The 26,889-nt window shown below is 43.1% G+C and overlaps 1 protein-coding gene across 1 annotated transcript in view; it reads left to right on the plus strand.

Annotated features, from left to right (window-relative positions):
• Nucleotides 1–26,889, plus strand: part of TMC3 (transmembrane channel like 3) — a 530,883-nt gene that overhangs the window by 316,218 nt on the left and 187,776 nt on the right. The window contains exons 6-10 of the mRNA XM_085646348.1: nucleotides 6,269–6,367; nucleotides 9,093–9,235; nucleotides 13,172–13,319; nucleotides 14,098–14,141; nucleotides 16,744–16,891. Of these exons, the coding sequence (XP_085502474.1) occupies nucleotides 6,269–6,367; nucleotides 9,093–9,235; nucleotides 13,172–13,319; nucleotides 14,098–14,141; nucleotides 16,744–16,891 (582 nt within the window). The remainder of the gene's footprint in view (nucleotides 1–6,268; nucleotides 6,368–9,092; nucleotides 9,236–13,171; nucleotides 13,320–14,097; nucleotides 14,142–16,743; nucleotides 16,892–26,889) is intronic.

Below are 26,889 nucleotides of genomic sequence, written 5' to 3' on the forward strand. Positions count from 1 at the left end.
CTATTGGCATTGTAAATGACAATGCCTTTTATTTATGTGTTAATTATCAAAACAGATTAATAAAAGGCTTTGTCATTTACAATGGCAATAGCTTAAACTCTTGTAAATGCGAGACCTTTGCATTGCAAATGATTGTTTAATTGGCATTGGTGGTAACTGACTCTGACTGTGCCCTGGGCTCTGCTAATCAGGCCCAGGGCCAGTGCTCTTATTAAAAGGTATATGGTAGTTAGGTGTAATTGCAATTGGTGCTGACAACTTACCTGTAAATCCTTAGTATATGGTAGGGCATGCAGGTTTAGAGGTCGGCAGATTTAATGCAGTAAAGAAGGCACTGCTGTGTTGCCTGTTGTCATTTTAAAAGGCAGCCCTGCTTTTCAAGCTGCTTTTAAATTGAAAATATATGCAAATTGGACTTTGGATTCAAAGGTGCTTCCAAAGTAGTAAACAACCTTATTTTTTACATATAAGTCACCCCTAAGGTCTACCCTAGGCACGCGCCCAGGATAGGGTGCCATGTACAAATAAGCAGGACCATTTTAAAATATGTTTTATATGCCCTGGTGAGGGAAAAACTACCAATTTCATTTATCCCCAGTGTGGCAGTTTGGCTCCGTAGGATAGCATGGGAAGACTGCAATAAAGTATAACTATTGACGGGAGTCAGCTAAAATAATATTTCAAGGACTTAAAAGATTAGTAATGATAAATTCAACAACTTGCCACTGTTGAATCTATCATAACTAGTACAGAAAAGAAGATATAGAATGTTCTCATCTGTGAGCCAAAATCCAGCCTTCTAGCAGCCTCTCCTGATTGGCCGGCCTTCACAGGCTTAGCCAAATTGTTCTGAAGTGGAAATAAGTGGCCTGCATAGAGACAAAGGATATCTGGTGGTGCGAAATCTGCAGCTGCAGAGAACTGACCAGGAAGGGGGCTGGGTAAATAAACTGGTCTTCACAGAGAGCAGGACAGTAAGGACACAAGCCAGGACTACCTCTTCTTCCTGTTCCCCCCCAGCCAGATGGGAGCCCCAGGAATGGATTTTCAGGAGGCCTGGAAGGGGAGTGTAAAGGGAAATAAGCCACACTAGTAGGTTGCTTTAGCCAGATCTTAACCCCAAGGACAATGTTTCTCCATCTTTAATTTTAAGGTACAGTGCTTTGTGGGATGAGATTATGCTATACTTTGGAGGAAGCTATTATGCTTTCGGGTAGCACCCTGCACCCCATTGGTCAAGGGTGCCCGCCCTACTTGTTGCCCCAGAACACTGGATAAATATGGAAGAGCTGAATAGCAACTCAGACACCCTGCCTGAAACTACAAGAGTAGGACGGCCCTGCTGGAATCCTGGCCTGCACCAAGAGAGCTGTGCTCCGAATGACTGCACCTGCTGCACACTAAAAAACTGCAGCCCTAAGGACTTTGCCTTGCTTCAAAAAGAGAAAGAGTGAACTCTCTGAAAGCAACAGGTTAAAAGAGCTCCACCTACATCATCTCCAGCAAGAAGAACCTAGCTGACCACCTTCAGCTGGACTTTAATGGATTTGGCCAGGCGCATTGTGGGAACTGTAGTCCCAACTTCAGAGGAGCAACTCAGAGACTCTGGAACCTTGGATTTTGTTTTTAGACACTTTGAATCCCAAAAGGAACTTCAGAAAGCACCTCCTGAAGTTTGGAGAACTCTAGAGAACTTTTTTGAAAAAGCTCCTTAAGGTGACCCACCCAATGTTGAGATTCAAACCAATTACATCGAACCGCGGCCCGGCCTGGATTTCAGATTCATCCCACTGAAAGCTTCGGAGCTCAAGACTTCCAGGAGTTGACCAGGGGCTCCCGTTGAACCAAGTCGACGAAGCCGCTGTGAATCAGACCTGCTGCAGAGGCCCGTTCGATGTCGAGAGAAAATCCTCCAGAAAAGTTTCTAAGTGCGGAGATAACATTTTGACAGAGGCCTCCCGTTTAGTGTACCCGACCAGTGCTCCGCCATGGTCAGGCTCAAACTTTGACTTTACCCCAGTCAAGCGTCACCACAGGTCCCAATTTCGTGCCATTGCTTTTGAAGCACTAGAAAGTGTTTTTTCTTTAAAAAATTCATATCTCTCTACATTGGATTTTTGTTGTTTAGGTGTCATTTTAAAGATAAAGATATCTGTTTTTATAAATTGGTGTTGGATTTTAATTGTGAGTTTATTGTTTGTTATGTCTTACTTATTTAATGTATTGGTGTTTTTAAATGCTTTACACACCTGTCTCCTAAGTTAAGCCTGCCTGTTCATTGCCAGCCACCAAGGGTTGAGCAGAGGAATAATTTATTGAGGCTTGATCTGGACATTATATTGCGTTGGTAGCCTTATTGCTAGTGGTAGGTGCATACTTACCCCTACTAATAATCCACCTTCCGACATCCATTTACTAAGACTTAAGGCCCTCACATACTATTAGGTGCATGCTTCATCATAGGGCCCTAACACACATTGGTCAAAAGCTTTAATAACCTGTAGACGACAACTCTTATTAGGGGACCTCTGTCTGACACTACTTAATTTAATTATGACAGTGATGGATGTTATGAAAAATATAAGGTGAACAACAAAAAATAATTAAAACTGCCTACTAGTTGACTAATGCTTCATTTTTGTGACTAGTTGGTAGAGTTTAGAAATGGAAAGCAGGGGAAAAAGTCTACCCTGCTAAGAGGAAGCCACACTTCAGCCCACATAAAATTGCCTTGGAAAAGGTCATGGGCTTTCTTCAGGACCAAAAGACCCAATTCTGCAAGGTTATTGTATCTCACAACTATCCTATACACTGGTGGAGTCTGAGAATGAATATACTAATTTCTTAAAAAAACATTCATATGTAAATATTTGATGTGCTAAGTCAGGCTAATCCTTGGCTGGTAAATGTACAGTCTAGCATAATCAGATGCCTGTGGTTGGTGTGTTGTGCTTTTTGGTGCTATTTTTAATTCAAAATACAAAAGTTCATACCTTCAGTTCTAAATATTTATTTATTTATTTATTTTGTGTCATTTTTTTTTTAATATTCTCATTTTTACTAAACTAGCTTAGGATTTTTCTTATGTTGTGTTTTTACCTTATTACTGTTTGAGTGTTGGCTAAGTACTTTACACATTGCCTCTAAGTTAAGCCTGACTGCCAAGCTACCAGAGAGATGATCATAGGATAATTTATTGACTTTTTGTGGTTCACACTGATTGTGGCCAGATTGTGGCTGGTGCTTGGGAAGGGCACACTCCCCCCCAACCAACATCCCAATTCCTCACAATCGCTGATTTGATACAGAGACCAGGTTCATCTTGGTGGAAAGCGTAGCTTCTGACTGGTATGGAGAGAAAGTGGTCGTCGATAAGTCCTCGACGTGGAGAGTACTTTTAATTACCATGCACCATGTCTTATGGGCTCCTTAGGCCCACCTTAGAGGTTATTTATAAGTATTAAAACTGAAGGTTTAGGCTTGACAAATGGTTATTTGGCTAGGTAGAAAACAGTTTAAAACTGCACAACCCGGAAGTAGTGGCAGCCCTCGAGACATGTTTTACAGTGCTACTGTAGTGGGTGCTGTATGAGTGCTGCAGCCCACTAGTAGCATGCAATTTGCAGGCTCTGGGTACAGGGTTTACCATATACTAGGGACATACAAGCAAATTAAATGTGCAAATCAGTATTGTGTAGTTACTATATATCTATATGGGATCTGCGCGTTTAGACAACGTAAACTATGGGATTGGTATCCAGACTGATTTCAGATACAACCACAGGATACGTTAGTCTGTAGTCCTGCTAGCTCTCAGTGCCTCTATGTGCCCCTCTAGGCATGAAGTGGATAGACTCTGGCAACTATCGAACATGACAACCCTGATCCCTCAGAATTGTGGAAACAGTACAATACTTTTTGCTCGGTCACTCGTGCTCACTTTGTCTCAGATAAATACACAGAATAAACTGTGGGGATGTTTTCCAATAAGCATTTATTGAACCAGCGTCATTCTAGTGTAAAATAGGTATGCTGAAACAACCATTAGACAGAAACAGATATAAATGATTGTAAGCACCAATAGAGTAAAAGGATGGTAGATTTCTACCATAGTGCTAAAACTAAACTATAAAAATACATGACAATAATAAGGCGTACTCCTACGATGCAACCCTACCTAGATGTACCTACGTGTACTTAGCATGTATGTGGGTGTAGGGCCAAGAATCCCCCTAGAATATAGCCAACCCCATTACCTGAAGTGAGAGACTGTGGGACCCATCTTGGTCTTGAGATGGACACCCTGTGAGTGATGTCAGACCACTGGGAGCTGGAGTGTCAGCATGCAGGAACCTCGACGTCTCGCGTTAGTGTGTCAGCATGGAAGTCCTTTTTCTCCTCTACCTGCCTCAGCAAAGATATGGTGTTTATATACCCAAAGTGGTACCCTCAGGGGATCAACCTTGCTGTGTCATGACGGACTAGGATGACGGAAGGAATGACTGTTATACATAGTTATTATGCAGGAGATGGTAGTCCTGCTGAGATTCTAAGAATCCTCATGCATAATGAATGAGGCTAGCTTTTGTAGAAAACCCTACATCATTTATGCAGTACCGTAAGTAGCTAAACATTCAGTACCAACAACTGTTATGTAGTGTAATTGCAGGGAAATATAGGTGAAAGGTTTAGTTACTTCCTGAGCCTATATCGGGGTACCTGTATGAAAGAGAACATCAGTTGTATATCAATTTGAACGTGTTTGAAAGGAAGGGCACTTGACCTCAGGTTTGTAGTAAAGTAAAGTGCACAGTCCAATGGCCAACAAAAACAGGGTCAAAAACAAAAGGCAAAAATCTTGGGGAATACCACACAAATCATGGTAATTTCCAATACTCTCAGTTTAGTGGTAAGATATTTAAATCTAGTATTACTACAATGTTCTATGATTCTTGCTTATTCATTCTTGTTGTCATACCCATCTATTTCAAATTGCAAGGGCATTTGGCCATATAGATTACTCCTTCAATTGGTTCATTATTTAAATTCTGAAAGGGTGTGAAGGCCCATGTCCAACTCTGTACTTTTCTCAGTGAATTTACTCTCAACTGAAGTTGTCACAAAGAAACACTTGCCTCTGTGCAAGTGTAAGATTTCGAATGGTTTTCTCACTGTTGCTGGAATTTTGTTTCCTGTCTCTTGTATGGACTAAGATATTTGGTCCTGGCTGGCATGATTTGGTTTGGTAGGCCCTGCGGCCAACCAAACAGTCAGCACCCACAACAGTGGGCTAGCCACTCCTCCCCTGACTGGAGCAGGACCGCCCACCCGCCTGCCCCTAACCAAACCCTGCCTTCTGCTTTCTCGCAGTGCGAGAAGCAGAAACATAAAATGGTATTTAAAATACTTGTTTCTGGACTGCGAGAAAGCAGTGGTGCGATGCTCCTCTGCCCACGTGGAGGAGCTGACCCTGAAGATATCCCTCCATTTTCTTCTCCTCTTAAAGGCAAACAGGGTTTCCCTAAAACAATGATGTTTAGCAGTTTCTAGGATACTTATTCAGGTCTGTAGGTTGAAAACTTTGAAAGTAAGTTAGGGAATACTTATCTGTTTAGTTTCGGTCTACTTCTGTGGTAAGATTTTTTAATTTCTTTACAGAGTTTTATAGCGGGAACTTGACCCAAATTAGGTATCAGAGCGCTTTACATAGCACCAGTTGCATTACATGAGGACACACATTCATTTTTTTGTTAGGCACAGGAAGATTAAGTGATTTGCCCAGAATCACAGGATGTTCAGTGTCATTGCCGAGACTCGAACCCAGTTCCCCAGAGTCAAGGTCGACCGCCCTAGCTGTTAGGCCAACTCCTCTCCCCCCATATGTGATATTAATGATATCATATAATAAGATATGAATGAATATAAACTTGTATAGCGCAACATAAAACTCGAAAAGCGGTATCAAGTCTCCCTTAAACACGAGCCCTTTGAAAGGAAGAAGAGAGAACAAAAGTGGGCTGTCCGTTCCCACTGGCTGAAGAGAGCGATGCAAGGAATGTGCATGTTACACGAGCCATCGGTCTTGCCTTAAAATGCGTTCTGCTTTGCAAGAGATGGCTTCGCTGTATGTCACCAGGACATCCCATGCATTTATGTTAAGGGAACAGTACATAAAGAATGTCTTTGCGCTGTTGCATTAAAGCACTTACTGTCGAGGAGGATAACAAACAGTGTAATAAAATGCGGCTTTTCTCTCTTTCCTTATCAGCTGCTAGCAGGAGCACCCTTTGGCAGCACTATCAGCAAGACTATCCCAGAGAAGGAGTTTGCATCGGCGCAAGACCTGGACACCATCTGGTCACTCGGGGCAAGGCTAAGAGCATCCTTCTTCCCTTCCATCTTGTGTGCATGCTGCAGTGAGGCCAGGATCTGTGTCTGTCGCTCCCTTGTTCCTTTTGCAGGGCTATCTCCAGTACTCAGTCTTGTGTGCATGCTGCAGTGAGGCCAAGATCTGTGTCTGACGCTCCCTTGTTCCTTTTGCAGGGCTATCTCCAGTACTCAGTCTTGTGTGCATGCTGCAGTGAGGCCAGGATCTGTGTCTGACGCTCCCTTGTTCCTTTTGCAGGGCTATCTCCAGTACTCAATCTTGTGTGCATGCTGCAGTGAGGCCAGGATCTGTGTCTGACGCTCCCTTGTTCCTTTTGCAGGGCTATCTCCAGTACTCAGTCTTGTGTGCATGCTGCAGTGTGGCCAGGATCTGTGTCTGACGCTCCCTTGTTCCTTTTGCAGGGCTATCTCGAGTACTCAGTCTTGTGTGCATGCTGCAGTGAGGCCAGGATCTGTGTCTGACGCTCCCTTGTTCCTTTTGCAGGGCTATCTCCAGTACTCAATCTTGTGTGCATGCTGCAGTGAGGCCAGGATCTGTGTCTGACGCTCCCTTGTTCCTTTTGCAGGGCTATCTCCAGTACTCAGTCTTGTGTGCATGCTGCAGTGTGGCCAGGATCTGTGTCTGACGCTCCCTTGTTCCTTTTGCAGGGCTATCTCGAGTACTCAGTCTTGTGTGCATGCTGCAGTGAGGCCAGGATCTGTGTCTGACGCTCCCTTGTTCCTTTTGCAGGGCTATCTCGAGTACTCAGTCTTGTGTGCATGCTGCAGTGAGGCCAGGATCTGTGTCTGACGCTCCCTTGTTCCTTTTGCAGGGCTATCTCCAGTACTCAGTCTTGTGTGCATGCTGCAGTGTGGCCAGGATCTGTGTCTGACGCTCCCTTGTTCCTTTTGCAGGGCTATCTCCAGTACTCAATCTTGTGTGCATGCTGCAGTGAGGCCAGGATCTGTGTCTGACGCTCCCTTGTTCCTTTTGCAGGGCTATCTCCAGTACTCAGTCTTGTGTGCATGCTGCAGTGAGGCCAGGATCTGTGTCTGACACTCCCTTGTTCCTTTTGCAGGGCTATCTCGAGTACTCAGTCTTGTGTGCATGCTGCAGTGAGGCCAGGATCTGTGTCTGACGCTCCCTTGTTCCTTTTGCAGGGCTATCTCCAGTACTCAGTCTTGTGTGCATGCTGCAGTGTGGCCAGGATCTGTGTCTGACGCTCCCTTGTTCCTTTTGCAGGGCTATCTCCAGTACTCAATCTTGTGTGCATGCTGCAGTGAGGCCAGGATCTGTGTCTGACGCTCCCTTGTTCCTTTTGCAGGGCTATCTCCAGTACTCAGTCTTGTGTGCATGCTGCAGTGAGGCCAGGATCTGTGTCTGACGCTCCCTTGTTCCTGTTGCAGGGCTATCTCCAGTACTCGGTCTTGTGTGCATGCTGCAGTGAGGCCAGGATCTGTCATCTGTGTCTGACGCTCCCTTGTTCCTTTTGCAGGGCTATCTCCAGTCCTCAGTTTTGTATGCATGCTGCAGTGAGGCCAGGATCTGTGTCTGACGCTCCCTTGTTCCTTTTGCAGGGCTATCTCCAGTACTCAGTCTTGCGTGCATGCTGCAGTGAGGCCAGGATCTGTGTCTGACGCTCCCTTGTTCCTTTTGCAGGGCTATCTCCAGTACTCAGTCTTGTGTGCATGCTGCAGTGAGGCCAGGATCTGTGTCTGACGCTCCCTTGTTCCTTTTGCAGGGCTATCTCCTGTACTCAGTCTTGTGTGCATGCTGCAGTGAGGCCAGGATCTGTGTCTGACGCTCCCTTGTTCCTTTTGCAGGGCTATCTCCAGTACTCAGTCTTGTGTGCATGCTGCAGTGAGGCCAGGATCTGTGTCTGACGCTCCCTTGTTCCTTTTGCAGGGCTATCTCCAGTACTCAGTCTTGTGTGCATGCTGCAGTGAGGCCAGGATCTGTGTCTGACGCTCCCTTGTTCCTTTTGCAGGGCTATCTCCAGTACTCAGTCTTGTGTGCATGCTGCAGTGTGGCCAGGATCTGTGTCTGACGCTCCCTTGTTCCTTTTGCAGGGCTATCTCGAGTACTCAGTCTTGTGTGCATGCTGCAGTGAGGCCAGGATCTGTGTCTGACGCTCCCTTGTTCCTTTTGCAGGGCTATCTCCAGTACTCAGTCTTGTGTGCATGCTGCAGTGTGGCCAGGATCTGTGTCTGACGCTCCCTTGTTCCTTTTGCAGGGCTATCTCCAGTACTCAATCTTGTGTGCATGCTGCAGTGAGGCGAGGATCTGTGTCTGACGCTCCCTTGTTCCTTTTGCAGGGCTATCTCCAGTACTCAGTCTTGTGTGCATGCTGCAGTGAGGCCAGGATCTGTGTCTGACGCTCCCTTGTTCCTTTTGCAGGGCTATCTCCAGTACTCAGTCTTGTGTGCATGCTGCAGTGTGGCCAGGATCTGTGTCTGACGCTCCCTTGTTCCTTTTGCAGGGCTATCTCGAGTACTCAGTCTTGTGTGCATGCTGCAGTGAGGCCAGGATCTGTGTCTGACGCTCCCTTGTTCCTTTTGCAGGGCTATCTCCTGTACTCAGTCTTGTGTGCATGCTGCAGTGAGGCCAGGATCTGTGTCTGACGCTCCCTTGTTCCTTTTGCAGGGCTATCTCCAGTACTCAGTCTTGTGTGCATGCTGCAGTGAGGCCAGGATCTGTGTCTGACGCTCCCTTGTTCCTTTTGCAGGGCTACCTCCAGTACTCAGTCTTGTTTTATGGCTACTATGGCAGGGAGCGGAAGATCGGCAGAGCTGGCTACCGTCTGCCCCTGGCATATTTCCTTGTTGGAATGGCAGTTTTTGCGTACAGCTTCATTATCCTGTTAAGAAAGTAAAGCTCACTTTTGAATATATTCATTAATAAAATGGTGTGTGAAAAGGGAGTGACGTGATTTGGTATAAAGGGTTTTGTGACTCTAGAATAATATCATACACATAGGCACAAACACATATGCACATAACATACATGTAACAGTGCTTGATGAACCAGATGTATGCTTCAAAGGGAATCACGGCAACTTCAGGGGTTATTCTACCTATTTTCATGACAGGATATTAAAAACATTTTTTCTTTTCATTAAAACACGGACATTGAAACATGCATAAATGTGTAATTTTCCTACAGTCTACAACTGTCTTCCCTCTCTAACATACAAGCATAAAACATCACTTCAGAATGGTGAATGGGGGTGAAATGAGTGGCATGAATTACACTCCCCCATCTCACCAGGAGTAAACAAAAGAGAAATAAAATATGTAACACGCTATATGAAAAATAAAGCAACGAATTTAAAGAAACGTATAAATAGTCAAATGTAATGGGAAAAGCTAATAAATACATAAGTAGTGTATTTTCGCACGGATGCAATTAAGGCAAGCAGGGCTCCTTCCTCAATGCTTGATGCGCTCAAACGTTCTCTGCTGGGATGAGATTTTACAGACGCGGTAGAATTAACTGCCAGGCATAAGCCGAGGCATTTCCAGTGTATATTCCTTAATTACACCTCAGGGAGTACAAGCACTTCCAGGGCGCCCCCGGCTCCTGACCTTTCAACCGGAGCCTCCGAAGGCGGCGAGGAACGGAGACATCATTCACCCCACACACTGTCAAGAGGCATTGCTGACAGACATTCAGCAGGCGCAGCCCGCTGCACACGACGAAAATCATTAATTTACCGAAAGACAATTAATCGAATGGTTAGTCTATTAATGTGGAGCCGAAGATGAGTACCGGTGATGCAATTTACTAAAATCCACCTGCCAACATTAAAAGTTAATGAGCCAAAACACAACCTGCCCTGTGCGGACAGTAAAGCACGATTAACTATTTGCTCAGCAGTCTCAGAAAGTCCATGGACTATCACAGCCCGATCCATCCTGAGGGGAACAAAAAGGTTAAGGATGTCAACTGATCCCCCCCCCCCTCCCCCATTGTAAAATATACATTTGCATACGAATTTCTGCCAAATTTGGTGTAATTTCATTCAGCAGTTCATGCTGTATACATACTTACAAAACAAGAAGCAGCGACCTCTGGGTAGTTCTCAAGTTTAGCTGGGAAGCAGCTCCAGTATAGAGCACTCTCAACACCAGCGACACACTAAATTTGCTCACCTAAAATGTGTGCTTTCCTATCAAAGTCTTTAAGCGTCAGGTTAGCACAGTGTCATCCACGCAGAGATAGAAAGGGACAAAGTATTTTGCCATTTCTACAGCAAAGTCTCTAAGCACAGGATTAGCACGGTGCTCTCCATGCCGAGCTGTTGAATGGCCAAAGCCTTTAACCACTCCAGGCACAATACTACAGCTTGGATTGGTAAAATACAAACTGCCTCCGTATAAATATATAGATATATATATCAAGAATGTTTCAAGAATGTTTTTTGAGTAATTAGGCTTAAGAAGGGCCATTAAAGCCTTGACAGAAAATAAGCAGGCTCTTCGGAGTCTTTGGAAATTCATTAATAATTGCAGAATTTTGTGATCTGGAGAAGTATTTGTAGGGCATACAGCTCATTAACATTTTTCCAACAATATAAATAAACACATATTTAAGGGACATTCTGCTTTACGAAAAACAAATTCGCAACTCATTGAAGAGAAGTGTTTAAAATCTTAAACTGTAATACTAGTGCATGGAGACTTCATTTCTTCTAATCTCCTCCTATTCGTTTTCTCCAGTGATGATAAAACATTGAGGTGGTGGGCAGAATGATGCCTGTGAAATTAGAGCCTCAACATTCAGCAGCATCATGCATGGCCCCACTCCACTAGGGAAATAAATTCTAGGCATTACTCTTTTAAGTCACTGCAGCAAATTAGACAATTTCCCGCCTCTTTCCCATCCTAGTTGGCTGTGTGAAATGTTGGCCAGTCTCATTGGTTGACCCACGTCAAATTAGGTTAGCCAGGAACCAGGACAAGGTGACCGATTATTGGTCGGGTCCCCATCGATAGCATGCAGGAGGCCACAGACAGATAGGGTTGGATCCATAGTTCCACAGCAGGTTTATGGGGCTGCACTGGTTCATTGAACACACTTACCTCTGTACGTCTCGTAATACATGTTCAGTTACTCTTAACTGTGCACTTAAACTTTCACCACTCAAACCTCCAGCTATATCTTAATCTATATGCTCACCAACTGTGCAAGGGCGCGTGGGAGGGAGGTAAACATAGGACGGAACACAAAATGAGTCATCTTTGTGCAGCAGGAGCACATGCAGTAGCTCAATATCATCCCATTTTGTGCTGGATATGTCAAATAATAACTTTTAACAACAGGGCCCAATGAAGTTTGTGCTGCAAAAATATGTGTTTAAAACCTCTGATAATATGTATTTTCCTTAAATGTTTACTTAGTTAGAAGAATCACGTTTGTATTGGCTTTGTCATTACAGTATTTTTAAAAAGCAATTTAAAATACGGGCTATATTTGTGGACTTCGAAATATAACGTATTATTCCAAATTGTCATAGTCCATTAAAATCTACATACCACTTTTAGCTCTATCGCTATCAAGCAGACTCATCGTTTCACCACGTCGAATACCTCTCGCTTCTCTTCACCCTACCCCTCTTGCAGACATGCTCCTGCAACATCCACAACCTCTCCTTCTAACAAACTGTTGTCTTCCTCTTCCATATCGTTCTCAACTCATTCTTTCCCACCACTTATTTTACTCTCTGATCTCTCCTATTTTATTCTTACTGTATCTCGCACAGCCTCTGTCCACCCAGACAGCCTTAAGAGCTGCCTCCCACTGGGAGGGGAAAGAGAACCGGAAGGGAAAGAGAAAAGGAAAGGGAAAGGGGAAGGGGAAGGGGAAGGGGAAGGGAAAGAGAAAGGGAAAGCGGAAGGGAAAGGGAGGGAAGGGAAGGGGAATGGGGGAAGAGGAAAGGAAAGGAAAGAGGAGGGGAGGGGAGGGGAGAGGAGAGGAGAGGAGAGGAGAGGAGGGAAAGGGAAAGGCAAAGAGAAATGGCAAGGGAAAGGGAATGAGAAAGGGGAAGGGGAAAGGGAAGGGAAGGGGAAAGGGGGAAAAGTAAAGGGGAGGGGAGAGGAGAGGAGAGGAGAGGAGAGGAGAGGAGGGGAGGGGAAGGGGAAGGGGAAGGGAAGGGAAAGGGACAAGGAAAGAGAAAGGGTAAGGGAAAGGGAAAGGGGAAGGGAAAGGGAAAGGGGAAAGGGAAAGGGATTGGGAGGGAAGGGAATGGGAGGGAAAGGGGTAGGGAAGGGGAAAACGTAGGGAAGGGAAAAGGGAGAAGGTGGAGAGAGAAGGGAAGGGGAGAGGGGAAGAGGGAAAGGGAAAGGGGAGGGGAGGGAAGTTGAGTAGATGGGTGAGGAGGGAAAGGGAAAAGGGAAAGGGAAAAGGAAAGGGAAAAGGAAAGGAAGAGGCAAGGGACAGGAAGGGAAAGGAAGGGGGAAGGGATGAAGGGAAGTGGAAAAGAAGAGAAGAGGAGAGGAGAGAAGTGAAGTGAAGGCAGTGCAAGGCAAGACGCTGGATCCAATGTCACAGTAGAAAGCTTTGCATCTGAAGGTAAAGGGATCATATTGAAAAATGCATTGGAGAAATTCAGGGCAGCAGAGAAGAATTGAGAAAGTAAAGGATGGTCATATGGTAAAACCTGGCAGGGAAACGTTAGAAAACACTGGCTTGGTCTGCAGCAGGTCACTGTTTGTTTTTGTGTAATGACTATTTATTTTCCGTTTATCTGCCATATTGTTTTGATCTCTCCAAGATTAAAAGCCCTGTGGCATCTTGTTTTTTCAGAATGGCCAAGAACTCGCGACTGAGCCTCGCCAGTGCCTCAGATGAGAATTACACGTTCTGCTGGAGGGTGTTCTGTGCCTGGGACTACCTGATAGGGAACTCTGAGGCTGCAGAGAGTAAAACTGCTGCCATAGTCAACAGCATCAGGGTGAGCCGGGAGTCACTTAGCATGGCATTATCCTTCGGTCTATTAACCTGCAAGCATCGAACGCTGATGCAGGCACAGGTCATTAGCTCCTGTCCATTACTTGACAATTTATGCGCCTCCTAGCTGAGGGACACCCTGTCAAGGACAGCCTGATGCGCCATTTGCTTCATGTACTAGGGAGTCCTAAAACCACAGGTCAGTGAGTAGGAGACATTTCTAATATTCAATAATTCTTGATGCCCTTCAATGAATATCCCTTGGGTTGACTCCACCCCTTATGCAATGCAAGTAGAAGGGGGGAGGGTCACAAAAGGCAACCTGCATAATTCATATTAATTAGGAAGGTCAATTAGCTGCGAATGGGAAAGTCGAAACGCAAAATATTAGTATATAGACTGTAATGTGCAGGTGCCTGGTTTGTGAGAAGGTAGAATGTTCATCGGGCCCTCCAACTCATGTTTTTATTGGCAACAGTTCATAAAGGAGTGAGGAAGCAGGCAGAGGCATCCCTTTTAGAGTTTGTACAGTTCACATTGAAGAAAGCCGCCCACTCTCCCAAGATCTTCTGCATGTTACTTCTCCATGTAAGGCTCGCCCTGGCCAATGTGTCTACAGTGCCATGGTAGTATATAGTAGAATCCATTGGCGCGCCCTCATGAGAACTCTTACGTTTATGCGAAGAAACCTACGTAAGTGCATGTTTTGTGATACAAGTAACAGTTTGAATTGCTTTTATATTTTCAGGTAATTTAATTAGATGTTGACATTTTTCTTCCAGGAATCAATTTTGGAAGAACAGGAAAAGAAAAAGAGCACAAATCTGTATGTATAGAAGATATATTTATGTGCAGTTGTATTAGATGCATGTGAGCGTCCTTTTGAAACATGCCCTCACTACTACTTCACCTACATGTTTGTGATCAAGAATATATTTTATCACCTCAATTTAAGACCTTTTAATGCTTAAAATGTACATGTCAAAGAAATAACCACCATTTTGTTTATATTGTAGTCATTGTAGCTATGAGTCATTTTGTTTTTTTAAATTTATTATACCAGTTTTTGCTATGGACACCTCCGTTACACTTCATGATAAGTTCGCAATACCAAATACATTCCCTAAAACGGACATCCATTTCGAGGCCCAAGAGGGAGGGGCTTGCTTGTCACAGACAATGACCTCGATGACGCTCAAGCTCCAAAATTCGATTGGTAAATCTTTGGAAACAATATGTGAGAACTACAGCTTAGGACAGAGGGCAGTACTCTCGAGAATGTGGACTCACTTTGGAAATTGATAATTTTACTTTTTTCGATCCAGATGATGTGCGATCCCTTAGACCTCCAGAACTCTGACTCAGGGGGTATCTGGTGCCTGCTGCTGACCCATGACCTCCTTGTGATATGAGGGCTGGCACCAGAGGGCTGGCAACAGAGAGCTTACAACAAGCGGTCTCTGTCAAATAGAGGGCAATCAGAAAAGTCATTGCAAATACTCTAGGAGGCAGTTTTGGATTAACATCCGCCCCAGTATAATGCTTTATTAATATTGTATGCATGGCCTTCACAGGAAGCCTCTGTTGTTAACATCATATTCCAAATCTGGCAGTTCACTGCTTTGACGTAGCAACAGTCGGTAACAAAACTCGCTGCCCACTGCTGCCGCATCTTAAGGGCCTTCCCGGCCAGCTGACAGGGCTCTCTCAGCCTGCTAGACCAAGCAGCCTTACCGCTTTGACTGAAAGCAGAAACCTCTGCTGCAGTGGAGGAAGGAAGGCAGAGACGGTGGTGGGTATAGGTTAATGATGGCAGATAAAATACTTTTCACATTTGGGACACAGAGGAATGCCCTATTATGGCCATATTATGTATGCCTTCCCCATTGCTCCTTTGCCTCAGCCAAGCAGTTATATTCAGGGGCAAATGATTTTGGGGTCATGCATAAAATAAAAATATAGATGGGTAATTGTGAGTTACAGGCTTCTGAGTGACATCACAGACAACTCAAGCTTCACTCTCACTGTGTATTTTATGTTTCTTAAGCAAATCTCATGTCACAAATCACAAACGCAAGTATAGAAAGCATGGGTTTTAACTTGGCCTCTTTTCCCACTGACTTTCTAGTATTTTTCAAGCTTTGACATTGGTTGGATGGGACAGAGCATGTGGTGAGTGGTTACATTGCTCCATCTGTGTTCCTATCAGGTTTTCATGATATGGTGTCAAGTAGTTCAGCTGTCCAACTGTGTACACAAAATTCAGGTACACACACACAGTCTGAAATTAATTATTAAAACACAAGTTGTGTATCACACGCACAATGGTGTTGGAGGGAGTATCACTGAACCACTGCAAACATTTGCCCATTAGAGCACTGAACATTGTCTGTCTGGGTGTGCATGTGTGGTAGCCAGGACCAGCCTGTCATCCCTATGACAGAAGCAGTGCTTCTGGCTGCAGTCTCCCAGCTCGCCAGGAGGCGCAGCTGCAGTGTGCCTCCTCCCCATCCGTGTTCCTGCCACCCCACTACAATCACAGAGACCATACGGATACAAGAACCGCGCTCTACCCCGTGGGTTGCATTTCTCAATTATTTTTAGAGGCCCACTCCTATTTATCTCTGCTCTCAGTGGTTTCAAGGTGTGGTCGATGCTCTCATTTCACATGTATATGTGATGCGCTAACTGAGATGCTCAGCAGTGGAATCTCATGTCTGTTATCTTTTAATTTTCTAACCCACCTATGATAGTTCCTGACAAATATTATCTTACAACCATGTTTAAGAAACACACAATACCTTTAACAGGCTTCTTGTTAAGTTCAACAAAAATGTGTACCTATTATAAAGATTTAAAAGGTACCCTATCTGGAAGCCGCGTCGCAGGATACAATCCAAATCCAGCCACTAAATAAAATAAGATCTATTTTCTAACAAACAGATACCAGTGCAGCGTTCAAATGTTGGCACTCTCCAACACACCTCACGGCACTGATGTGCCCAAATGTCTCTGAAAAGGTAGCCTATAGTCCGTATTATCCTGTAACCCAAAATCGGTGTCCTTAATTTTGCTTTTTGACACGCCTTCTCCGTTTACACTTTAAATAATTAAATATTTAAATCAATAAACAAAGTACGTACATATGTAATCTGGAGACAAAATCCTCAGAGGTTGAGTAATATCTTTTCCTATATGAAGCATGCACATTAAAATCATGTTTTTACGGCGCGTTTTGGCTCGTGTATGTTTTGAAAATGACTTCTGAGTTTGTTTCAGCCTTAAAATAACTCTCAGAGTGCTTGATGAATTAAGTTTGAAGATATTGAGCTAACTGTAAACTTCACATTATGCCATGTCTCCAATTCCTTTAAAAATGTTTGACTCGACAATTTCAAAATCATTCACTTGAACACATTTTCTTCTAGGGCAGTGACTATAACTTTGAGAATTATCGCAAACATTCTTGTACTCCTCTCACTTGCTGGAAGCATATACATCATTTACTTTGTCGTTGATCGATCCCAGAAATTAGAGCGAACAAAATTGGAACTCACTCTTTGGGAAAAAAACGAGGTAAGTCATTGATGTTATGTTGAGGCTAGTCATTCTTATCATGTATCGAAAGCACCGTCTGAGAATTCTTTACAATTGGAGTCTGTGCACTGAGGATAACAAAAAAGTGATGGGTGGAATACTTGAATTATTCTCAAGCCTCTGAGGCATGCACGTTATCATGGACCCAAGAATGAACTAAGGTATAAACATGACCCTACTCCTGGAGGCCCTCTGAGGAATACATGGGAATCTTACACTCTTTTTTCATAATGCGAAGAGTGACTCTGTTTAATATTGCATCACTGCCATACTGAATACTGGGGCGCTTCTTTCATGCTGTGAGAACCCTTGTTTCATATGAGCAGGCAGACAGCCCAGGATCGATAGATAAATGTGTCCAGTCAGTTTAGGAAGGTAGATTTGGCATGGTGGATATACATCTATACTACTGGGTCACCCAATTGCAAGTAGTGAACTATTGGTTGTTTGTTATCGGAGATGACCCTACTCTGCACTAGGACCTTGAAGCAGTCAATAACCTTGCCCTACTGAGTTTCCAGTATGGCTCACAGGTTCATGCCTCACTACCAGGCAACACAAGAATCACCTTAGCTATGAGATTAATTAGATGGAAGACCAAACTGGCATTGCAGCGCTGGGGGATGTTAGGGAATTTGACAATTTTACATCATTTACAGCTCATGCAAGCAAGTTGCAGCTCTACAAATCCCAATTTTTCAGGTATTTGTAATTCATTGGAACTACATGCCATCATACTATTGGTCCTTCCTGAACCTTTCCTGAGCTCCATGGAAGCTGACCTTGTGATTGCTCCCCTGGCACAATAGGCGATCTACTAAGTTTATCTCTCCCTGGCAGGGAGTGCATCAGACCGATGCATGAACCTGCGATCTGTTCGGGAGGGTGACCATGGACGGTTGGATGAGGATGAATGAGAAACCAAGATGTCATCCGCAGAATTAGCAATCCTTGACTCGGTCTGTTTTGTGGAGCTGAAATTTCTGTGCAAGATTTACTGTACTCCTAGAGACTGTGTCAGATTTTTATCAGAAAGAAAAAAACAGGAGCAAACCCGTTAACCCAGTTGAGACCGGGTAGATATGATATCAAAAAACAATGTCTCAACTAGAACATCATGTAAAGGGACTATTAAACATAAGTCCTATAGTCCTGATGATGACCTCAACGAAAGGAGGTTGAAACGCCATCGACCTGCCAACGCTAATTGCGGCTTTTCCAAGGGCCAATCAAGACCGGATTAATAGTGTTATAAGTGCAAATTTCAATGTGAATACTTCTGTTTGACCCTTCTGATTGGATTTAATTGTTCTCTCGCCGTTCTGCGTTGTCATTTTAAACACTTATGTCACTGCGCCGTTCACTTTTTCACTTCACTATCAGTGCACATATGATTGTTATGGTTACTGTAAATTGGACATACCTACTGTGCCTCTAATTACAAATAACAATTTTTCATTATTCTTTGGTCTCCCTTGTCCCCTTTTTTGTTGTTTTTGATTAATTCTTATGTTTAATAGTCCCTTTACATGATGTTCTAGTTGAGACATTGTTTTTTGATATCAGATTTTTATAAGAGTCATTGATCTACCAGAGATGTTGTCTAAAATTAGGAGGCTTCTTTCACATGATTTAGTTCTGGCCATTAATACTGACATACTGGATGAAAGTCATGAATACGCTATGAGATTCCGAAGTGCTCATGGTGCTTACTCCTAAAATAGGGCACCTGGGTATTATGGAAGAGTGGTGGGTTCCCGTGGAAGACGGGTCCTGGCGGGCTTAGGATTTCTCATGACCAAACAAGATTTTGCACACTATTGGCTCTTTGAGAGGGTTATAGAAGATATGGTGTCCAGGGAAGCAATATTTTTGAGAAGTTCACTCAGATACTACGCATTCACTCATCAACATTGTATGTGATAAGCTTCTCCCTAAACATATTTACAAATACATGTCTCTTTCGACAGTATCATTGCCTTTTGTAAAAAATAAATATTCAAAGACCCGAAACTTTCAAAATTATTTAACAATCACAGTGTCTCACAAAGCCTCTAACAGTGTCAGCCCAGCAGTTAATAAAAACATTCAACAAACACAGATTGGCCCCTCTCAATCACGTTTAACAATCAAATAGCATCTTTCGTAGCACATTAATTGATTACATTTTTAATCTGGCATTTCCCAGGGTTAGGACCAGATGTATGACCATTTTTTGCAGTCGCAAACAGGAAATCGTCCGGTTTGCGACCGCAAAAAAGTGTGTTGGTACTCTATTTTGCGAGTCGGTGACTTGCAAAATAGTGTTTGCGAGTAGCTATTAGAAGGGCATTCCAAGGGCTTCCCTTCCTAATAGCGAATGGTATGTACCAATGTTTTGCGACCGCAATTGCAGTTGCAAAACACTCAAAGTTTACCACCTATTTCAAGTAGGTGGTAAGCCACTTGCAAACGGGAAGGGGTCCCCAGGGAACCCCTTCCCATTTGTGAATGTATGCGAAAATATTTTTCAAGAGAAGGTATTCGTCCCACTGACCACTTCCTGCTCTTAAAAAATGAAACAGAAACGTTTCATTTTTCTTTTTTAAATTCATCCCGTTTTCATTTAAGGAAAACGGGCTGCATTTAAAAAAACAAACCTGCTTTATAGAAAAAGTAGTCCCAGACATGGTGGTCTGCTGACCCCAGCAGGCCTCCATCCCTGCGAGTGCTGGCCATTCCCAATGGGTCGCAAATTGCGACCTGCCTCATGAATATTGATGAGGCCAGGTAATTTGAGACCCCGTTAGGAATCGCAAACAGTGTCTGAGACACTGTTTTACATTCCATTTTGCAAGTTGCAAATTGCAGGTCGCAAAACATCGCAATTTGTGACTCGCAAAATGGAATGGCCGTACATCTGCCCCTGGTGCTTTTTTTTCTGAAAGTACAGGTCAGAAACAGTGTTCAAGGCTTGCCTCTTTCTGTTTCTGAAACTTGCTGTCAGAAAATAAAGCACCAACTCTGATAAGTGTTGTGTTAAATGGTTTCACTTTATGTCCTGCCCATGATATATTAGATAACATGTTTCCCTCTCTAGATGTAAGATGAACAAAAATAAAGTAGAGTGAGACTTATCAAAGTATTAAACTTGACCTAACCTTTCTATTGTTTTTTCCGTTTAATTGACGTGTGAAAATCTGTAAAGGAAAAAAGGGCACCATTCATTAATTTCAACAGTTATGTTAGATTTGGCGCCAAAGTCCATTTCGCATGTCGCGCAAATTCACAAACATCGTGCGATAATTGATCAAGCAAATGACAACAGAAAATCATAAAACGTGGTAATGTGAAGAGTGTATAAGAATGAATTTCACTTACATCGCGCATTTGACAGATAGATAATCGGCCATGATTCCATCAATGACGAAAGCACATCAATTGTGCAAGCATTATGCAGATTGATTTTATGGGCTTATTAAGAGCATTGTTTCCTTCACTGAGCGCATTTGTAGCACTTGTTCTCTAGAATAGTATGAGTCTGTAACTTTTATTTATTGCGCATTTTTCACATGATCATTGAGGGCAACTTTTCCGTGTCCTTGTTGCAGTTTTTTTCATCAGAAATATTCTCTAAAGGATTTCACGTTTGTTCCATATTTAATTCTTATCTCGCATTTGTTCAAGGCTAGCCTTCTCCAACAGCAATGCCCTCAAACCACCACTGCTGCATGAAGCCCGATTATTCAGGCAGAGCCCGACATGAATTTAGGCAATATACACAATTCGTCTTGCGTGTTGAAAGGATGTATATTAGACATGAGAATGTTGGTGGAATAACCTGCTGACTCAGATCACCATGGGCATGAACATCTCCTCCTTTCCTAGTAGTGCATGTCACTGAAATATCGATCACCTACTCTGAGGCAGTAACATATTGACGAGGTGGTAATGACAACATAAAATGTGTGTTAGGTCATTTCATCCTGAGCTCCCGATGGGCCACCTAAATAACACCCTTTATCTACAGTTCTTAACTGCAAAGTATGAGACACCTTGCATGGCTGTGGACCAACATAGTAAGTAGGTCCTATCCTATAGCAGTCAAGAAGAAGCCCATCTCTGTTTTGTATGGCACGTGCCAGAATCTTGTCCTTTATTCTGAAATCGCCACCATTTGCAATGATAGTTCTGGGATATTTAGCATTGGGATATTGGACCACTGGGACCCGATGAGCTCTGGTGATAGTAAGGTCTGAATTCGGAGTTGCCATCTCAGGACACACATATTTAAAAATCAAATCTGAAACAGCTTCTACCACAGAACGACCATTTTCACTACCCTCTGGGACTCCTATGATGCGAAGATTACATCTTCCTGAACGATTTTCCGCATCATCCACCTTTATTTGGAAACTGATGAGTTCAGAATACAGTTTTGAAATCTGACTTGTGTGCATAGGCATTTTATCTTCAATGTGCGACACCCGTTGTTCTGTATGGGTAATGCGTGAGGTAAGTTGCTGGATATCAGAGTGGATAGAGCTTAGCTGGGATTCCATTTTGTTTTGAGCTTCCACCTGTGTAAGTTTCATACTTTGCAACTCAGCCAAAATCTGATGTAATAAAGCATGAGATATAGTTTCAGATGTTCCCTGAGATTCCTGCACCTTAGAATGATCCGCTCCTGGGCTAGAGGAAGCCACCACAGATGGGGATTCAACTGGCAGAAATAAATAAGGAACCACCTGCAAGACCAACTGCAGAATCCTCCCCAGGAAGCCTGCCTCGTGATTATCCTGGGATACTACAATAGGGCCATGCTCTGATGCTATAAGGTCAGCTGCTGCTTTTGGGTGGATTTTCGTGCCGATGCCTGCAAAAAGTGGATAAGTCCCTTGTTGCATTCCCGAGGATAGATTTGATAAAAGTGTTGCATCTGGACCTGGAGCACTAGCCTCGGCCCCGGACAGAGAGATCAGTCTTACATCACTTAATAAGTTAGCTGTGGAGTCAAGGGGGCCTTTAACAGATGAAGAATTCCAAGGTGCGGCTAACTTGCGAGCCTCTTGCTCCTTAGATTTTTTGTAAGGCATATTCTCTATCGGGGAGAAAGCCTTAGATCTCCTGCTCAATAGCTCGAGATCTGTCTCCATCTCTGAAGCAGAAGAAATCATGTTTCTATTCCTCACAGTCCGTGCTACTAATTGAGGCTTAACAGTACTGTCCCGGGAAAGTCTTTTCATGGCTTTTTCATGGCTTTGTTGCACACCACCTCCCAATCGCAGAGGTAACGTAGCAGCGGGAGACAACGCCTTCAGCCGAACGATCGCTCCCTCTCTGTTCAAATCCCGTCTCCCGCCCGGCAAAAAAAGGAGGATTTCTTCAGCTTCAGAACGATGCCAATCAACCTCTTTCTTCCCGGAACTGCTTTTCAGCCTGTGGCAACAATGTATCCACCATACCATAGATCAATCACATGCCGCTCTCCAGAGCAACAGAGAGAGATTCAAGCCTGCTCTTCCTCTCACTGCCGAGAGAGAAACGCTATCAGCCACCCGACCTGCCTCGCCTTCACTCGCGGAGCATAACGGGAGCTCTTGCGGTGATTTCAAACTTCTGATAACTATTCATTAAAAAAATAATTCAGATATGTCTGCTTTTTTTCGGCACAGAGGAGAAAGGAGTTTAGAGCCATGATCAATTCCTTTCAGCAGTTGGGGGCCCCGGCGGGTATAATCCAACAATCTAAATTGAAAGTTTTCCACAAAGGGCGGGTTAAGATCTTTCACTCAGTGGAAACTGCCCAGGATTTTTTACAGTCCTTACAGCATGTAGGAGATGGGATTAAGGGCTAGCGGTTCTTTCTTTTTTTCTTGTCTTGTCCTTTTTGATTTTTTTTCTCTTTTTCTCTTCTTTCTTGAGCTTGCTTGAGCTAAAGACAGATCAAGGTATATATACCAAGTCCTTCTCTCTTTTTTTTTCTTAGGCAGTGTTAGCCGCCTCCCCCTTATCGCCTTGGGTGCCATGTCACTGCACCCCAGTATAGGGAGAAGGGGAGGGATAGTTAGGGTCATGAAGGAGGGGAGAGGGTTCACTCATGTGGGGGGGTGCTCCAGGATCACTAGACGGGCAGGATTCCAAGGTCAAGAGGGGCCATGGGTGGGCGGGGTGGGGGTTTCACAAGTGGATGGGGAGAGGAGGGAGACAAGGGCACGGGGGGAATAATGTGTAGCATTTGTTCAAAAAGCTTTAAGTCCCAGGCAAGATTTTTTTTTTTCTGTTATCAGATTACGTGCTTTTTATGTAGAATTAAGAATTTAAAGAAAAAGTAAAATGGTTGGTAAAATGCTGCAGATAGTGTCTTGCAATGTCAATAGCTTTAATAATAGAGTTAAGAGACGCTCTATGATGGCATGGTTTCGATCTTTTCAAGCTGATGTGGTATTTGTGCAAGAGACACATTATAAGGAGAGCCTTCCTGTAGATGAAGCCCCGGGTTATTTTCAACATGAATTTTATGCTTTTTCCGACGCTGCTGTCAGAGGGGTCGCTATCCTGGTAGCTAAGAAACTCCAATGTGAGATCTTGATGGTACATAAAGATCCAAATGCCAGGTGGCTCTGGGGACAGATGAAGATTTCAGGCCAACTTTTTAATTGTGTGAGCTATTATGGTCCTATCTCGGACTTTGCGTTAGTAGACTGTTGGAGGGTCCAATACCCGGATAAAAGGCAATATACTGGTCACTCAGGTAGATTTCATTCCTCTTCTAGGATTGACTTTTTTTTTATCTCACATACTCTTTTAAAAACTCCATCTGAAATTTGTGAAAATCCCTTCTCAGATCATGCTCTGATTGCGGTGAAGTTTGAAATTAAATTCCAAATGAAAATTAGGCCCAGATGGATATTTGATAAATCCCTCCTTATAGATGAACAATGGGTTGCGTATATGCGATTGGCACTGGAGGAGTTCTTAAAATTAAATATCAATACCGCTTCGACATTTTCTGTCTGGAATGCTTTAAAAGCTTTTTTTCGGGGCGAGGTGATTGGATATCTTGCCTTCAAGAGGAGAACAGAGAATTCTCAAAGATCACAGCTTGAAAATGAGCTCAGCCACACTACCGTAGAATATCTTGCTGGACCAACTCCAGAAATGAAAGCTAAACTCGCTGGTGCCAAGTCCAATTTATACGATTTCTTTGCTTCTAAAGAAATTTTACATCATAACTCGGTTCTTCAGAAAATATATGAGGAGAGCGAACATATAGGTAAGTTTCTGGCTTGGTCCTCAAAAAAAAGATCGAATTCGAATCACTTTATTTTTTTTTTAGATCCAATCACTCTCTGTTCCACATCTCTTCCTTCAGAGATCTCAGAGGTCTTTCTTAAGTACTATAAAGATCTCTATACAGAGACGCATAATACCCGCCCTGAGGTCGCTCTGGCTTGGCTGGATAAGTTAAATATTCCCACCCTTCCATCTGAGGTGCAAGAACTCCTGTGCTCAGATATTACCATCAACGAAGTCATACAGGCGATCAATCTATCTTCGACAGCTCAGGCCTGCGGCCCAGATGGAATTCCCTTTCGAGATTTATAAGATCTTTTCCCTGCAACTTGCTATATTTTTAAGCACGCTATTTAACGGGATTCTTCGAGGGGATTCAGTTCTGGAAAATTTTTCTCAAGCGGCAGTAATAAGCTTTGTTAAGAAAGGGAAACCAGAAGACGAGGTTAACTCCTATCGGCCCATTAGACTATTAAATTCAGATGATAAAATCTTTACTAAAATCTTGACAAATAGACTCGCGCAGGTTGCCCCCACACTTGTCCATCAAGACCAGAATGGCTTTCTCAAGGCTGTCCGCTTTCCCCGGTGTTATTTGCTCTGTTCATTGAACCTCTGGCATTTGCTATTCGACAGGATGATACTATAGCCGCCCCCTTACCTGGCTCGGCGAAACGTAAACTATTTGCCGATGATATGGCGCTCTATCTAGCAGCGGATAGGGATAACATAACGAGAGCCTTAGATAAAATTGGGGAGTTCACAAATATTGGAGGAAATAAAATCAATCAATAAAATCCATCATTCCAAATCAGAAGTGCTTCTTTTTAATAGCACCGCATATATCTTGCCTCTCGCCATGCGGGATCATTACAACGCAACCAAGCCAATAAGATATCTTGGGATTTTTGTGACCACTAGATTGGAAGATCTTTATCCATTAAACTTTATTCCCACTTTAAACAAAATAAAAAGCTTGTTTAAACAATGGGAAAATCTCCCTATATCAATCATGGGGCGTGTTACCCTTATTAAAATGAATGTTCTTCCGCTCTTCTTATTTCTTTTTTCTAATTTAATGATTAAAATTCCAAAATCTTTTTTTGAATCTGTGCAATCTGAATATAGACGTCTCATCTGGTCGGCACAAAACCGAGAAAAAAGTTACAAATTCTCCAATTTGAAGTAGAGGACGGAGTCTTAGCCCTACCAGATGTACGGCTATATTATCATGCCTCAATACTTAACTGGCTTAATTATAACAACGTAGAGGAGTTGATCGAAGCCAATTTTTTTCTGTCAACTTTGCTTAAGGAATCTGAGATTGATCTTGTGCCTTTTTTACAGGTACCCAAACTTCCAAAAAATTACGTTACAAGATCCCAAGGTTGATCACTTTCCTTTTTAAAAAAATATGGGGAATATATGATATTCCGTGGCTTCGCCCTCAGGTGAAATTAAAGGAATGTATTCCGTTGGGATTACAGTGTTTAAATTGTATTCAGTGGGTAAAATTATGGTTCCTGACACTTCAGGACTTTTATAGTAATGAAGGACTCCTCTCCTAGTAACAGATATGAAATAGCAAAACTAACATGAGCAGTAATCTGATATTTAGCTTTGCACAGGTTAAGCAGTTCTGCATAGGCCTAACTCCTAAAAAAGATTGCCCAGGCGCTCTCCTGGGGAAGGCACATTTCATCTTTAAAACTAAGGGTATAGGCAATTGGTATAAATTACTTAAATTAGTGGAGAACAAACAGGTGGTCCTTGATCACCTGGAAAAGATAAATGCAACCACTGGTTGCACTTTTTCCCGGCAATTATGGCAAAACTACAATAACATCAGCTACAAAGCAGTCAGGGCCGCCAACCTAAGAAGAATGGCATGGTTCAGTAAATGGATGATTTCTCACACCCCTGATCAACTCCAAAGAATGTTCCCCTCTAGTTACCCTAGGTGCTTTAGATGCGAGCTTGCAGTGGGGGACTGGCTCCATGTCGGGTTTTTATGCTGCCATTTAGGTAACTTTTGGCAGGATATTTTTTCTGAACTTAACAATAAATTGGAATCTAATCTTTCTCCTAGCTCTCTCACTGCCCTTTTTGGCAATGTAGAGTCGAGTAAAGATTTGACCTTAGGCCAACGTCAATTTATTTTTATTGCTACTTTAATTGCAAGATCACTTATTTTAGCAAACTAGAAGTCTAAGGTGATCCCGACGATTTCTCAATGGATTTTAAAAATGCAGAGAGTCTTCAATAGGGAATCCATTTACGCAAAAAGGGTAGGCTCCTATGCTAAACTTGAAAGAATTTGGTGGTATCTGAACTAAGTTGTTTCTACTTCCTTTTTATTTCTGTGTATTATATGTATTGCTTAGATGATGTTTTACTATTATCTTTTTCTTCTCCTAAAAATGAAATACAAATTATGAATGTTATTCAGGCGGAATGGGACTTATGCAGGCTACCTTCTTGTATTTTGCAATTTTGTATTGTGTAAAATGTAATACTTTTGCTACAACAATAAATAAAAAAAATAAAAAAAGAAGCCCATCTCGTTCTGTAGTTCTAACAATGCTGACATTCAGATTATTACTCACTTAATGCCTTCAAATGATTCACTGGGTCAGGGTTATGATAACTTTTTTCAGTTCTCTGCATCTCGTGCCTGGTGAGGTTGGGTATCTGAGTAACTT

This window comes from Triturus cristatus, chromosome 3_1 (assembly GCF_964204655.1).
Source record: "Triturus cristatus chromosome 3_1, aTriCri1.1, whole genome shotgun sequence".
NCBI lineage: Eukaryota > Metazoa > Chordata > Amphibia > Caudata > Salamandridae > Triturus > Triturus cristatus.